The 13,304-nt window shown below is 44.0% G+C and overlaps 1 protein-coding gene across 1 annotated transcript in view; it reads left to right on the top strand.

The window, feature by feature from the left end:
* Positions 1-13,304, top strand: part of ARHGAP32 (Rho GTPase activating protein 32) — a 147,266-nt gene that overhangs the window by 48,074 nt on the left and 85,888 nt on the right. The window contains exons 3-5 of the mRNA XM_042882458.1: positions 2,823-2,914; positions 3,932-3,973; positions 4,341-4,425. Coding sequence (XP_042738392.1) covers positions 2,823-2,914; positions 3,932-3,973; positions 4,341-4,425 — 219 coding nt within the window. The remainder of the gene's footprint in view (positions 1-2,822; positions 2,915-3,931; positions 3,974-4,340; positions 4,426-13,304) is intronic.

Genomic DNA, 13,304 nt, shown 5'->3' with positions numbered 1-13,304 from the left:
AGGCGTTGTCTCAGAACTGCTTGGAACTTTCAGTGATACCCACCTGCCCCACAGTCTGTGCTGCTCTATTGCACAAAGGCTGCAGTGGGACCATCCCAGCTTGGAGCATTGCAGCAGAGCTGGGAAATCTCCAACCAAACACAGCAGCCTGAGGATGCACGCGAAGCCAGCAGGCTGTGTTCTGGTTCAAGGCCTAATTTGTTTACCAAGTCTGGGACCAAAGCAGATTGATTGGTGCAGCAGTGACATTAAGCTGTGAGAATCAGACTAAACAATTTGCACGAACAGATTTACTCTGCAATTACTGAGCTTTCACGGAACAGGGATGCATGGAAGAGAAAGGAGTGAGAAGCCAACCTGTGATGTTAGCTAGCTAATTTTCAGGTGTAAATAATTCAAACTGTTTCCAAATGATTTTTAGAAGGAAATTGCTGTGACACAAAGCACGGGAGATAACAAATCTCACTGTGGAGTGTTTTGTTTGTGTTTTGAGAGAGAGGTGATGTGGGGCGATGTCCTGAGTGCCAGGTTTGAGATGAAAGCAGGTAAAACTAATGGTGAATGAAGTGTGATTATGCTGTAGCTGGCTTCCTGTGGTTTAAATGGAAAGTAATTGCATTTCAGTTAGGAGAAGTGGGGTTTATAAAATTGCAATAGATTTCTTTCTTCATTATCTAATCACCTTTCCTTTTCTGCTGCTTGTGCCTCGTACTAAAGCTCTTGGCTTACACAGGGTTGCCATTCTGCCCATTTTCCTCAGCTGTGAGCCTTCGGAGAGATTATGTTCAGCTGCACAGCCCAGAGAGCTCAAATCTAATTGGAAAAGCCCCCGAAGTTAATTAGCGCATGGCATCTCATTGTGGTCCATGTCAGTGGTGCATGATGCTGGAAATGGGAAGGCAACCAGCAAGGTTGGGCTCAGCTGGGAAGGAGAGGACAGCAGAACCCGGAGCAGAGCTGCTGGCATTTACATCTCCTGGAGGTGTGAGTTTTGCCTACGCTGCTCTGAGTCAGCAGCAAGGCTCTGCTCACTGCAGGCTGCCTGGGGGCCACGTGGTTCTGTCGGATTTGTTTCACCGTTTTCATATTCTCACAGATTCTGAAGAAGAAATTATTTTTCTTCCTGCAAATTTTCTGTTCTTTAGAAAATGAAGTCGAGCACCATCCAGCTTTGCCTAAAAGCAGCTTACAGGAATGGTGTGTTTATCACTGTAATTAGTGATTTTCTCATGTAAAAGATGCGTAAGGTTTAAGTTAAATTGGTGATCATCTTAATGCTGAAAATCACAATGAGATTCTTCGAGTGTCCTGTGAGATACTGAAGTAACTGTGCATGTTGTGGCTGTCAGGCAGCCTGGCAGAGGTTTCTTCAGGTCTGTAGATACTGCCCTGGTGTTTTCTGAGTGAGTGAGTGCTCACAGTCTGTGCAGCTGTGGATGGACTGCAAGGCAGGGCTGAGTGGAAGCAGAGAAGGACCCTGGTGCTGGGGTCTGACCCTGAGCCTGCTCATGGCAGCTGTGAGAGCAGCCCTGGGGATGCTGTAGCTGCGTACCTCCTGGTGCTGGAAGTTGAGTCACTCCTTCTGCCTCTGCTGCAGTTTGTTGATGAGGGTAGGAATGGTGAATGGTGCACGTGTGAGTTTGGATCCTGTCAAACTGAACAAGAGCTTCAGGGATGGGTACAGGGAAGATTCTCTTGACTGTGGGGTTGTGACATCAGATTGAAGCTTTGCGTCCAACACCAGGCTGTGCTGTGCCTGGCACTGCTGTGTTCTGGGGCATGGCTGCTGCCAAACTGATGACTTCTGCTCAGGGAGCTTTGGCTGGACTCGTGCAAAAGCACTTGTGCTGATCTGCTATTCTAGGGAGTTCTGCCTCCTCCTGTCATTAGAGAATGAGTTTGTGCAGTACTTATTCATTCTGGGCCTCCAAGAGAGGGAATTCTGAACTGAGTCCCTTCCTCTTGCTTGAGCATTTGTTATTTTGAGCATCATTCACATTTTGCAACGTACTGCATAAAGCAGAACAGACATCTGTCTGTGATCCAGACTGTGCTCGTTCTGCTGGGCTCATCTGCATCAGTAAGGAGCCATCATCAGGGAGCAGAGTTTGCTCCCCTTGCTCTGTGAAGTCTGTACTGATATCCTTATTCAATTGCTGTTCCATTGATGAGAGCCACCTCTCAGCCTTTGGAGCTCAGAGCTGCTCCAGCAGCAGCACACAGAGCTCAGTGCTTCCCCAGGGATGGTGCTGCAGTTTCAGGAGGAGGGGGAGGGGGGGGGGGGGGTGCAAAGATGGGTAATGCAAATGGAAAAGGAGAGCGTGGGGCTCTGGTCTCACTGAACTAAATGAATGTCAGCAATTAAAGACATTTTAATAGGTTCGTGTGCTTACAACAATAGCTTCAAGTGTCTCTGTGAAAGCTCACCTCCCACGGATGAGCAGCTCAGTCATTAACATGGTTTTGTGCTGCATGAACTATCCAGCTGCTTCCAGGGTCTGTGCATGAATGCTGCACCGGTGTCCGAGTGTGGAGTTTGGCAGTGTTTGTTGGACTCGACCTCTGAAAATCTCTACTTAGAAACCAGAAGTAATGAACAAAATATTGGATCTCAGGGTTATTAGTAATGCTCTACAGAACAGTTTAGGAGGGAGGTAATCAAATGCTAAGTCAGCACCTATGGTTCACTTTTCCTTTCCCTCCCCCCATATTAAAAAGGTAAAAATACAGCTTTTATCACCAAAGAGCTATGATAGTACATGGAGAAAACAGCAATCCACACCGTGCAATCCTTACTTTCCTTTCCTTTGCTTGTTTTGCAGGCACGTGGTGCAGATATCCCTGACATCACAGGGGAGTTACCGCTCCGGACCTGCGGCAGCACAGCAAGTATGAAAGTGAAGAATGTGAAAAAGTAAGAGCAGTGTTGTTTGATTTTTTTCCTATCTGTGCTGGGCTTCTAGCTGTGACATCCTGGATTTGAGCTCTTGCGTTGGAATACATCCAGGGCAGTCAGTGACAGTTTTTGTTAATGCCTTCACATTTTGGGAGCAATCCTTGCAAAGCGAAGTTATAGTGAGCATAGCATGGAAGTGGGGATCAGAGGTTTCCTTAGGTCCCTTGCCTGCTTCATGCCGTGGAGGCAAAGCCTGTCAGACTCTTTCACTTCACTGTTACTGTATTCTTAAACTCCTGGGATTCCTCTCTGAAATTGATCCATTTAAATGTATATATGTGTGTGTGTATATATACGTACGTATGTGTGCATTTATGTATATACATATGTTAGGGTGGCCTATATATTTTTTTTATTTGATGTTTTGCTCTTCCTCTTTTTTCACCTTCTGCCTCTTTCCTGAATGGGTTTTGCACAGTTTTTCTGTCATTATTTGTTTATTTTTCCTTCTGATTCTCTTCCTTTTCCCTGTGAGCCTCCTTTGCTCTCTCTCACTCTCTCCCAGATGATGTAAACCCACTTATTATGTTTGTAGCTGAGGTTTCAAACCCCTAACCTGTAAAGAGGCTCAAAAGTAATCAATATTACTTGACTTGTCTTTGCTAAGGATGCTGACTTGAGGACCAGAACTCCCCAGTATCGATAGCTCTGTGCATTCACATTACCTCTCTGTAGAGCTCTGATGCTGTGAGGGAAATGGCTCTTTGTTCTAGTGCTGAGCAGCCAGATGCTGTATCTCACTTCCCACTTATATTCCCGTGGGAAGAGAGAGCTAGATAATGACAATCTCATTGGCTCACCACCAGAGTTATCTATAGGAGTCTATAATAGCTTCAGCAGAAGCAGAGCATGCTGCAGAGCCAGAGGATCTCCCCGTCAGCCATCGCTGTAGCTGGAGTCACTTGGGAATAATTATGCCTCACTTTTGAATTTTAAAAAAGCAGAGGATAAATAGCATTTGTTCTGCACCCTCAGATACATCAACCCGGGACTGATGGGCTGTGATGCCTTTCACAGGTAACGTTCTACTTTCCTATGTGTCTCGTGTAAGGCTGCTTATTTGCACTGCAAAAATGCATTTGTTAAGGTAGAGCTGCTTGTCCCTGCACCGTTCCTTAAAGCTGTGGGCCTTTGGTGTTGATGAAATGCCACGTGGTTTTTAAGGATGCAATGATAAAAGCCATTTTGCAATTCAGTTTTCCTTTCTCGCTCAATTCCTTTCTCCACTGTTTTGGTGCATCACATCAACAGACCCCTCTGCTCCCTTGGCTTTAGGGTGAGGAAGCTCTCATTTTGTATGAGTAACTGGGTTTTATAACAGATCTTGATGCTGAGCTTAGGTTTGGTGGTTTGCATCTTATGATGTGCTTTTGGTGTGCTTCAGGTTATCCTTTACAAAGGGTCATTTCCCGAAGATGGCTGAATGTGCACATTTCCATTATGAAAACGTGGACTTTGGCAACATACAGGTGAGTTTCAGATCTCTTTTCCATGTTTGTTCGGTTACCAGCTGACCTGATGGGGGCGGCTCCAGTGAGGTTTCTTCAGTTCATGGCAGAATGGTTAGTAATAGGAAGTTAAAGCAATCTGCTCTCTTTGTTTGGAATTGCTTCTGTGTTCTGTCCCCAGCCATGCGGTCACCCCTCCGAGGCTGCATTTGACTGATGTCACACTTTTAAGTCTGCATCATTCATTATTGAGCCGTCTGTGATAAGTGCATGCATGTCTTTAGCTTGTGTGTGTATCTTCAAACAACTGTGTGCATGTATTTATGTAAATACAATCTCTTAATTCCAATTTACCCATCCTCTCGATGCTATCTCCGCTCTGCGTTGTGCACGGCAGCAGCTGTGTCATCAGAATGCAGGGAGCTGCTACCCAGTTTCTGAGCTGCATTTCTAAAGTGTGCAAGCTTTATTCCTTTGTGGTCCATCCATCAGAAATACAGGCAGATGCATTTTTCATTGAGCAGTTCCTTGGAGGATTGAGAACTGAAAAGTCACTGCTATTTCCTCATAAATAGGGCACACCGCACTCTGCATTTTCAGAAACAGGAATGCCTCCAGCATCTGCCAGCTTTGTTGCCAAAAAGAGGTTACAACCTTTTAATTTGTGAAACATTTTCTCTAATATGGTGAATTATTTACAGCCTTTCATGTTCCTGTACTTGGTGGCTTTGCAAACAGAGTTATAACACAGTTATATATTCCTTTTTTTTCTTTTTTTTTTCCATCTCTGTGAAATATCTCCTCGTTGCTCAGTCCTGTCAGGCCCTGAGCTGTTTGCTCCATGTCTGTATGGGCAGCAGCAGAGGGGGGCATGGTGCTAACAGCATCTGGAGGTGCTCAGCTGCCTCTGAAAAACCATCACAGCCATCTATGCAGGACCAAAGCCAAATACACACAGCTGTTTGTGTACCTGAGGCCAGATGTGCTCAAGCACAGTCAATCAGGCCCTACATGCCAACTCCAAGCCTCTTTCTAAGCAAGATTCCTGCGGTGTAGTAGCTCTGTAATATGGATAAAATTATCTGAAGAGCTGAGCTTTGCTCCTGAGAAATGAACAAATAAGGCATTACGGTATTGCCTTAATAGGAGAAAAGCAGAATTAATGACAAAATAAAAGCCATTAATACAACAGTATTAGTTTACAGGCTTAAAAATAGGTTCCTTTGGGACTCATGCATTTTCATCAAGTGGCTTTTGTTGGTGGCTCCTTTGTAGGCTGCACTGATTTGTGACTGACAGCTTGGCACCTAATAGCGAGTTACCAAGTTGCATCTGAGGGGATCGTGGGTGTAAACTCCTTTCAAAATCTATTTGCTGTTAAAAATTTGCATAGTAGAAATGCAGTATTATCTGGCTGTGTCAGTAATTGTGTAATGCTATCTATTAACAGCCTGGCCGAACTTCAGATTGTTTTGTAACGTTTATGTCACTTGTAATATGGTCTCATGCTGCAATTGGTATTAATATCTTGGCATTTCACCTCATGAGATGGTTTTAAATTAACTCTCTGAGATGTATAAAGACAGATTTGTTCTCATCCTAACACTGTGCTAACACAACAAGATGGGTTTTGGGATGCTTTTCTCTTCAGAGACGTTCTGGTATGCTGCTTCCAACAGCCACGTTTTAACTTTATCTCTGTCTGGCCAGCAAGGCGTGTTGCATGGGGAGGAAATTGCTGGTGTTACCAGGGAAAGGCTGTGCTCATCACAAAGGAGGCTACTGTCAAAGCTGCAGTTAAAGGATGGGTTTTACAGAAGGCATCAGTGCCAGAAAGTCACTGCTATTTTCCTGTAATACATTACATTTATTTCTGCCTTTTTTTTTTTTTTTTTTTTTAACCAAGCCTACATCACTGATTTCTCCATTTTATGATGATTCATTTATTTCAGCCTAATATTGGGTAAGAATCTAAGGGCTTTGTTAGCAGCTGTGGCTCAGCCCTCTGTGCTGCTTCCCCAGAGGAGGTGGGATGGGCCCTGCTCCCTTCCTTTGCCCTTATGCTCTGCTGCCTTCCCATTGTGCTTAGCCAGCGTCCTGCCTCTAGAGCATCAGCATTCAATTCATTAATATACAAAGTAAATGTTGCTTCTGCTGGTATTGCTATACAGAGCATCCTACTGCTCAGCACAGGATAATTGCAGCTTCCAGGTTTTGTGTTTTGCCTGTAAAGCTCTTCTAGTTAACTTGTTCGCATGGAATTGCGGTATCTCAAGGACATAAATTGGAGTATCTGCCATACAATCTCACTGCCTCTTAGTGTGCTTGATAATATGTACAAGCTGAGCTATTTAACAGAACCTCTGTATTTGTCAAGCTGTACACAGTAAGGTGATTCTTACAGTGAAACAATTCCCATAATGCAAATGTGATTTTTCTTATCATAGAATCACAGAATGGTTTAACAGAACATGCTAACAGCTGAACAGCCCCATCTCCCTCAGCCTTTCATTGCAGGAGGGGTGCTTCAGATGGATTTGAAGCATCTCCATGGACTCCTCTGGATCCACTGCCACAGCTCCACGTTCCCTCAGCCCAGTGTGCAACACTTGGCCTTCTTGAACCTCATTAGGCTCCTATGGGCACACTGCTCTGGGCATGGGGCCATCCAGTTCCTTATCCACCCAATGGTCCACCCTTCAAATCCATCTCTGTGCCATTAATGTGATCAGGAGAAATAGTCATTAGGCATTCTGTAAGTGTCTTAACTTTCTGCTGGAAATCAAGACTTGGAAAAAATCAGAACTTATCTTCACTTGAGGAAGTTTTAGTAATGGAATATGGAGAGATGATGCACTCTGTACTTTCCTGGGTGATTTTATTTGCTCACTGAGGAACACATTGCTAAGGGAGAGAAAGTGCTGCCATGCACATTCCTGTTGCTGCAGCTATCTTGCCTTTAGCACAGGTTTACCCCGCAGACAGCACCGTCTCTGTTCTGCTGTGGTTGTGTTTATGTAGCTGCCTTCTAAAAATAAAACCCTGTCAGAACAGGACTGGATTACGGTGCCTGGAAGATCCTCTCCTCCTTATCTGTTAAGCCCTGGCATTGCAAGAGGTAGGATTGCAGTTATCAGTGATAAAGGAAGCATTTGAACCAGAATCACTTCCGTCTGAGGCATCAGCTGCCAGGAATGCTGCTGCAGCTCAGCAGGGTGGTTTGCTGTCTGCAGCCTTCCAGCCACAGCACACTGCTGCTTTTCAGTGGTCCCTGTGGTTGTGTCTGCAATTGCATTTTCTTGTGGTGCCTTAAGGGTGAGAGGTATTGCAAAGAGCAGTTCAGTTCTGTTTGTGGTTATCAGCAAAGCCTGCTGAGGAGATACTTGAGGGGGTTGCCATCTTTTGGTGGCTTGTCTTTTTTGCTTTTATTTAATAATTCTCCGGTGAAAGGAAGTGCACTTGTGAGGGTCTCTCTGTTAACTATGCATTCCTTTTTTTCTTGTGGTGGGTTGCAAAGAAAACGAAAATGGAAGAGCCTGCCCAGCTGCCCTGCTCTGGAGCTGCCTGGGGTAGTTTAAGGTATTTAGCACAGAGCAGTCCATGCATGGGTCAGCTAAAATAACAGGAATGTGGAAATGCCCCCTGACCTGTGCCTGGGAGCCGAGCAGCACAGCTCTCATCTTCCATCCGTGCTGCTAAACGAAGCCTGCTCACTGCCTTTGGAGTGGGAGGGATTGTTCATTCCCTCAGCTCTTCTGTGGGCATGGTAATTTTCAGCATCTTGGCAGTCATGAGCAGCTTCAGGCTGTAATGTCTTCATTTATTCCACTCATTTACAGAGGAAAAAAATATTTATTTTAGAAAATGAAACATTAAATGGCAATTCCCCTGCTCATCTCATTCCTATTTAGAAGATGGAAATGTGTAGTAAAAACCACAAAACCTGCCCTGGATTTTGCTGTGTACTGGTGCTATGGAAGACAATTTTGCTGGATTTGGCTTCGTATTCACAAGTATGTGAGTGTTTATGACATGGATACCCATATTGTATGCTATGTGGTGCTCTGTTTTAGCCCATCATCCATCTGTGGATGCTGTTGTTCTCCCCTGAGCTGTTAGCCTTATTCTGACCTGCTGTGCTCTGCTATGGAGCAAGGCCTCCCATCCCTCTGCTCCCTGTGGTTTCCCTGCTGCCACCTTCTAAGTGGCCAGGGGAGATGTTGCAAGAGCCCTACTTAAGGACATAAATATATAAAAACAACTCTGTTCACAGTGTATATGGAAACTGCTTCTATTAACTAAATAATTCCACCCTCAACTCCCTGAATATTGACATTACCACTTGCTTTACGGTCATCGCCTGCCTTGTTGATGACCCATCATTGATGGATGGGATTCGCATGCGTTGTCTCCACCAGTGCAGATGAGATTCTCCCCATTAATTCAGCTGAACAGGCTGTTTGTGATCTGATTTTTTGGTTTTTTTTCCTTTCAGCCTTTGGATATTTAAGGTTTTCTTAGCACAGTTTGGCTCTCCCTTGCATTTAATGCTGCAAAGATAGCAGACTTGTTTGTGGGTTCTCAGTCTTTACTGGTGCATAGCAGCTGCTTGATGACATGAGTACATCTCAGAAGTGACTGCAATAAGCCCAGCTGTTAACTTTGGCATTGACCTCCTGCTGTTTGCCACCATCATAAATCGTCCTTAGCAGCGTGTCACAGGAAGGTGTAAAAATTGCTTTAATTAGTAACTGGAGCAGAGTTGTGTTGGAAAATTTTTCTTCTCTGAGGTTTAATGACCTGAAAAATACAGAGAGATGTATTATATGTATAATTAAAGTATATTAAAATTTAAGAAGAATCCACGTGCTCCAGAAGAGTAATTTCTATTTCACCAGCATTTCGGGGATCAGGACAGGATTAGAGCTGTCTGTTTTTATACTCAGTAGGCTGTACTGAGAACAGGAACTATGTTAAAATGCAGCTAATATTGTACTCACAGGTCTGCAGGAAGGCTGAGGTGGTGTGATTTGATACACAGAGCCTTTGTGTTGTATGGTCCCTGAGACTGATGGAAGCAGAGGTGTGTTTTTGTCCTCCTGTGGAGGTCTGTCATGCCATGGATGTATTAGTTGTTGCACCAAACATCATTTTAGGAGCTTTAAGTTTTGTGCCTACTGTACTTAGGAAAAGGGGAGTTTGTTTAGTTTGTGTGCCAGATTTGATGGCAGGGTTGGCATGAAACCATTCATGTGTTAGCTCAGCACTGCAGTGGTGTGTGTGTACCTTGTGTACCTCTGCCCTGCATTACAACCTCCTTCATTCATTTCCTGGTGAAGGCATACAGACAGGTAGGACGTGACCCAATCTGCTGAATGCCTACACCCAGCTGCAGGTTTCCTGCTGGTTAAGGCGCATTCACGTGAGCAGAGCAGACATGCTCTGTCTGTGTTCCAGATGTTCTCTGTATCCTGCAGAGAGCATTTACTGCTGCTGGTGGCATGGTCTGGGCTCCAGGTAGTTCTATTCTTGGAAACTGAAGAGTGCTTTCCCATCTGCCTCACTCTGGTATAACCTCACACACTCAAGGATGTGAGTGAGGTGAAGTCAAGATCAGTGCTTGAGAAGAATCTTGTCACTGCACTGATGCTTGGATGGTCTGTCCTGCAGAGAGGAAGATCTAAGGGATGGCGAGGCATTTACAGACTGCACGTAACAATATTTGCTGTTAGAGTGACAGCATTTTGGAGCAGCTTGTGCTATGTGTGTACCAAAGAGGATGCTTCTAGGTCTGTGAGCTGAGACTCAAGTTTTCTGTTTGTTTTACTTGTGACAGAGACAGATTTGTGCAGAAGATTTTCTGTGAACCTAAACTTTCCCAGGGGCCTGGGTTCAGACAGGCGTTTCATTTTAAAAGGCTAAGCACACACACAGGCACACATTCTCACCCACGCATACTATTAGGATGTCTAGAAGGCATTTAAACATGTTTGTAGACGTTGGTAGTTGTGTTATTTTATCCCTTGCCTGGTGTGTCTGCAGCAGTGAAGGTTCTGTTCCCTCCTGGGCAGCCGGACTGAAAAGCTCTCTGGTCTCCATTGAGGATTCTGAGGATATTAATTACTCATTTCCTCTGACTGCTCGTTTCTGGCTATTGTGACAGCCAAACGTGCATATTCAGGTTGCTCTTCTGGTAAAGCAGGATATAATCCTAACAAAACGGGGTGCTGCTGTTGTACGTTGCATTGAAGCAGCTCAGCAGTGTGCTCATCCTTTGGGTTGGTTCGTGGGTGATGGATTGGCTTCTTGTGTTCCCATTGGTTGGTTTTGGTGTTTTTGATGGAATCTATGAAGGAAGAAGCATGTGATGCTCACATGCTTCTCCAAGACCCGCTCTCTATTGAAAGTACCACAACAAACTTTGATCCTAATAACTGTTTTTTTTCCTTCTTTCCATCTGTCTACCATAGGAATTAAAGAACCATTAGTCAAAGCTAGATGACTTGCTGTAGGATGTGTTTTTAAGGTGTGAGACTTCTTACAGCCACCTGATTTTTATTTTTATTTTTTCAAATATTTTGTTTCCCATAAGGAGCCTTTATGGGGAGCTTGCTTAGGTCTGCTGCTCAGAGTCCCATTGGGTGCTCTTCTGGATGGCTGGGGATTGATTTGTGGGTTGCAGTCAGTGCTAACACCTCTCACTATACAGTGAGCTTTTGGCATTGCCACACTCAGAATTATGTCAGTAATAATTCAGAGGAAATAGTATTTCTTAATAAATACCAGCAAACCTGGTATTATAGCAGCTTGGAAATAAAAATAAATAGTGCCATATACTTTATGTATGTTCAGGATCCATGAACCTGCCTGGAAGTTAATTCTGTTCTATTGGAAGAATGATGAAGCTTATAAATACGGCTGTAAAACAAATTGCCTTCTAGAAAATCTCAGTTCTTGTGAAGGTGATCTGATCCAGAGTTGCCAATCTGTGTTTGGATACGAATGAAAATGTTCATGAGTGCCCTTGAAATCCAGTGCAGCTGCGTAAGTGATTTTTATGGTGCTTGAGCATTTATTGCAAATAGGACATGTCAGAAAAGTTGGTCTTTTAAAGTGATTTTGGACCAAGTTCCCATTCACCACCTTGAAGTAGTTGAAAAAAAAAAACAGAAACAACTTTTAACTGTGAGTCCAGGACTCTACTCTTAAAAGCTGGTAAATGATTTAGGAATTCTGTCTGTAGTGAATCCTGCAGTAATTATAGGTGCAGCAGTGCTGGGTCAAGGCAGGGAAGCCATTGGGAGCTGGAGCCTTGTGTTGTGAAGGGTTTGCATGGAAGAAAGGATTGAGTGGTACCAGGACAAGGTGCTGCCTGCTGGGTGGGGGAAACTCGTGCTTATGCTTGAGAAGCATCAGATTGAGAGTCTCCTTCCATGCGCCATCTTCTCTTGTGGCTCAAGGTTTGTTTCAGTGCCTTAATGTTTGTTTTCTAGCTCAATAGAACTTAGATAGGGGTGGAAACTCTTCTTGAAGAAGGGAGCTCTTAGCCTGGTGTGCGTGTTTTGAATTATTAACGCATTTTAGCAGTAACACTAGAGCTGTGATGTGCACTTTGGATGCACCCCAAGCTCTGCTGCTTTTTATTTCCCCCGGTGCATGGCTCTGCATTTCTTCAAACTCTGGTAAGCCTCCCTTTATCCGTCGCTTTCTGGCTACTTTAAACTCAGTAGAGCTTAAACAAAGGGAGAAGATCTTTTTAGAGCTGGAAATTTGGGGAATTTAGAGCCGGGAATTTTGTCTACATGATTTCTTCTTCCTTAGAGAAAGGGAAGTTGGCATAAATAAGTTAAATAGAAACCTCTTAAGAGTAAACTTGGAATTAAAAGCAGGTCTCATTGCTCCATTCTTTTTTAACAAGATAAAGCTACATCCCTCCCTTACCTTACGGTGCTTCATCCTCCATTGCCTGCTGTGCTGCTGTGAGCTCTCCATGAGAAGCGAGATATTTTTAAGATTAATTACCCATAATTACTATTCAGGCCCAGAGGGACAAAAAAATGATAGTAGCTTGCAATTGCAGCTGATTTTTGAAGCCTGCTAATTAGGAATTTACCTAATTACATTCCGAACTTTGCCACCTTTGGTTGTGATCTCATCAAAAGTCAGGTCAAGCAGTGCTGGGCTGGAACAGTACTTGAACTGTGAAGTTCTTGTCTTGACTCTGACCTCAGTAATTTCAGTAAGTGCTGATCTTCTAACGTATTTCTTACGTAGCAAATGGAGCTGTGCTGCCATTTGTAAGAAAGAGACCAGCACAACCTTCCCAGCACTGCTTCCTTGTTGGGTCTTACACAAAATCAAATTTTATATCTGCCTTTAAAAGTCTTGACCAACAAACAAGAGTGCAGCGTAGGTGTCAAAGGCATTTGTGCTCACGAGATTTATTCTCACCTTTGTTACTCTGTGATTAAAGCTGTGCTGCTTGGAGGCTCTTCCCAGCTGCTGGGATGTTCCATGGTCAGCTATCAGTCCACACAGAGTAACCAAAGGTGCACTTCGAGGTCTCTTCACTCTTACTTAATAAATATTCTGCTTCATTTCCCCTCTAAAAGCTTTTTGTGAGGCTGTTTTTCTGGGTCAGCTTGTGTAGCATTTTTGTGTGATGTTCTTCCTACCTGCTTTGGTTTGGGTGCAGTGTAAGATGCAGATGAAACAATTCCCCCACACACTGACATTCGAATTATGTTAAAATAGGTGTTCCTTTTCTTGCTTTCTCTCTTTCCTTTCCCCTGAGTCTGTTGAGTCTTAACTTTCTCAATCCATCTGTCATCTCTTTGGTTGCTTAGGAATAGCTGAGCAGTGGAGCTCTGAGCCGGCTATAAGAGGAATTTCAGTGGTGC

Source organism: Lagopus leucura, unplaced genomic scaffold, assembly GCF_019238085.1.
Source record: "Lagopus leucura isolate 7727_CA_CO unplaced genomic scaffold, USGS_WTPT01 Super-Scaffold_100034, whole genome shotgun sequence".
Lineage (NCBI taxonomy): Eukaryota > Metazoa > Chordata > Aves > Galliformes > Phasianidae > Lagopus > Lagopus leucura.
This window is presented reverse-complemented; position numbering and strand designations above follow the sequence as displayed.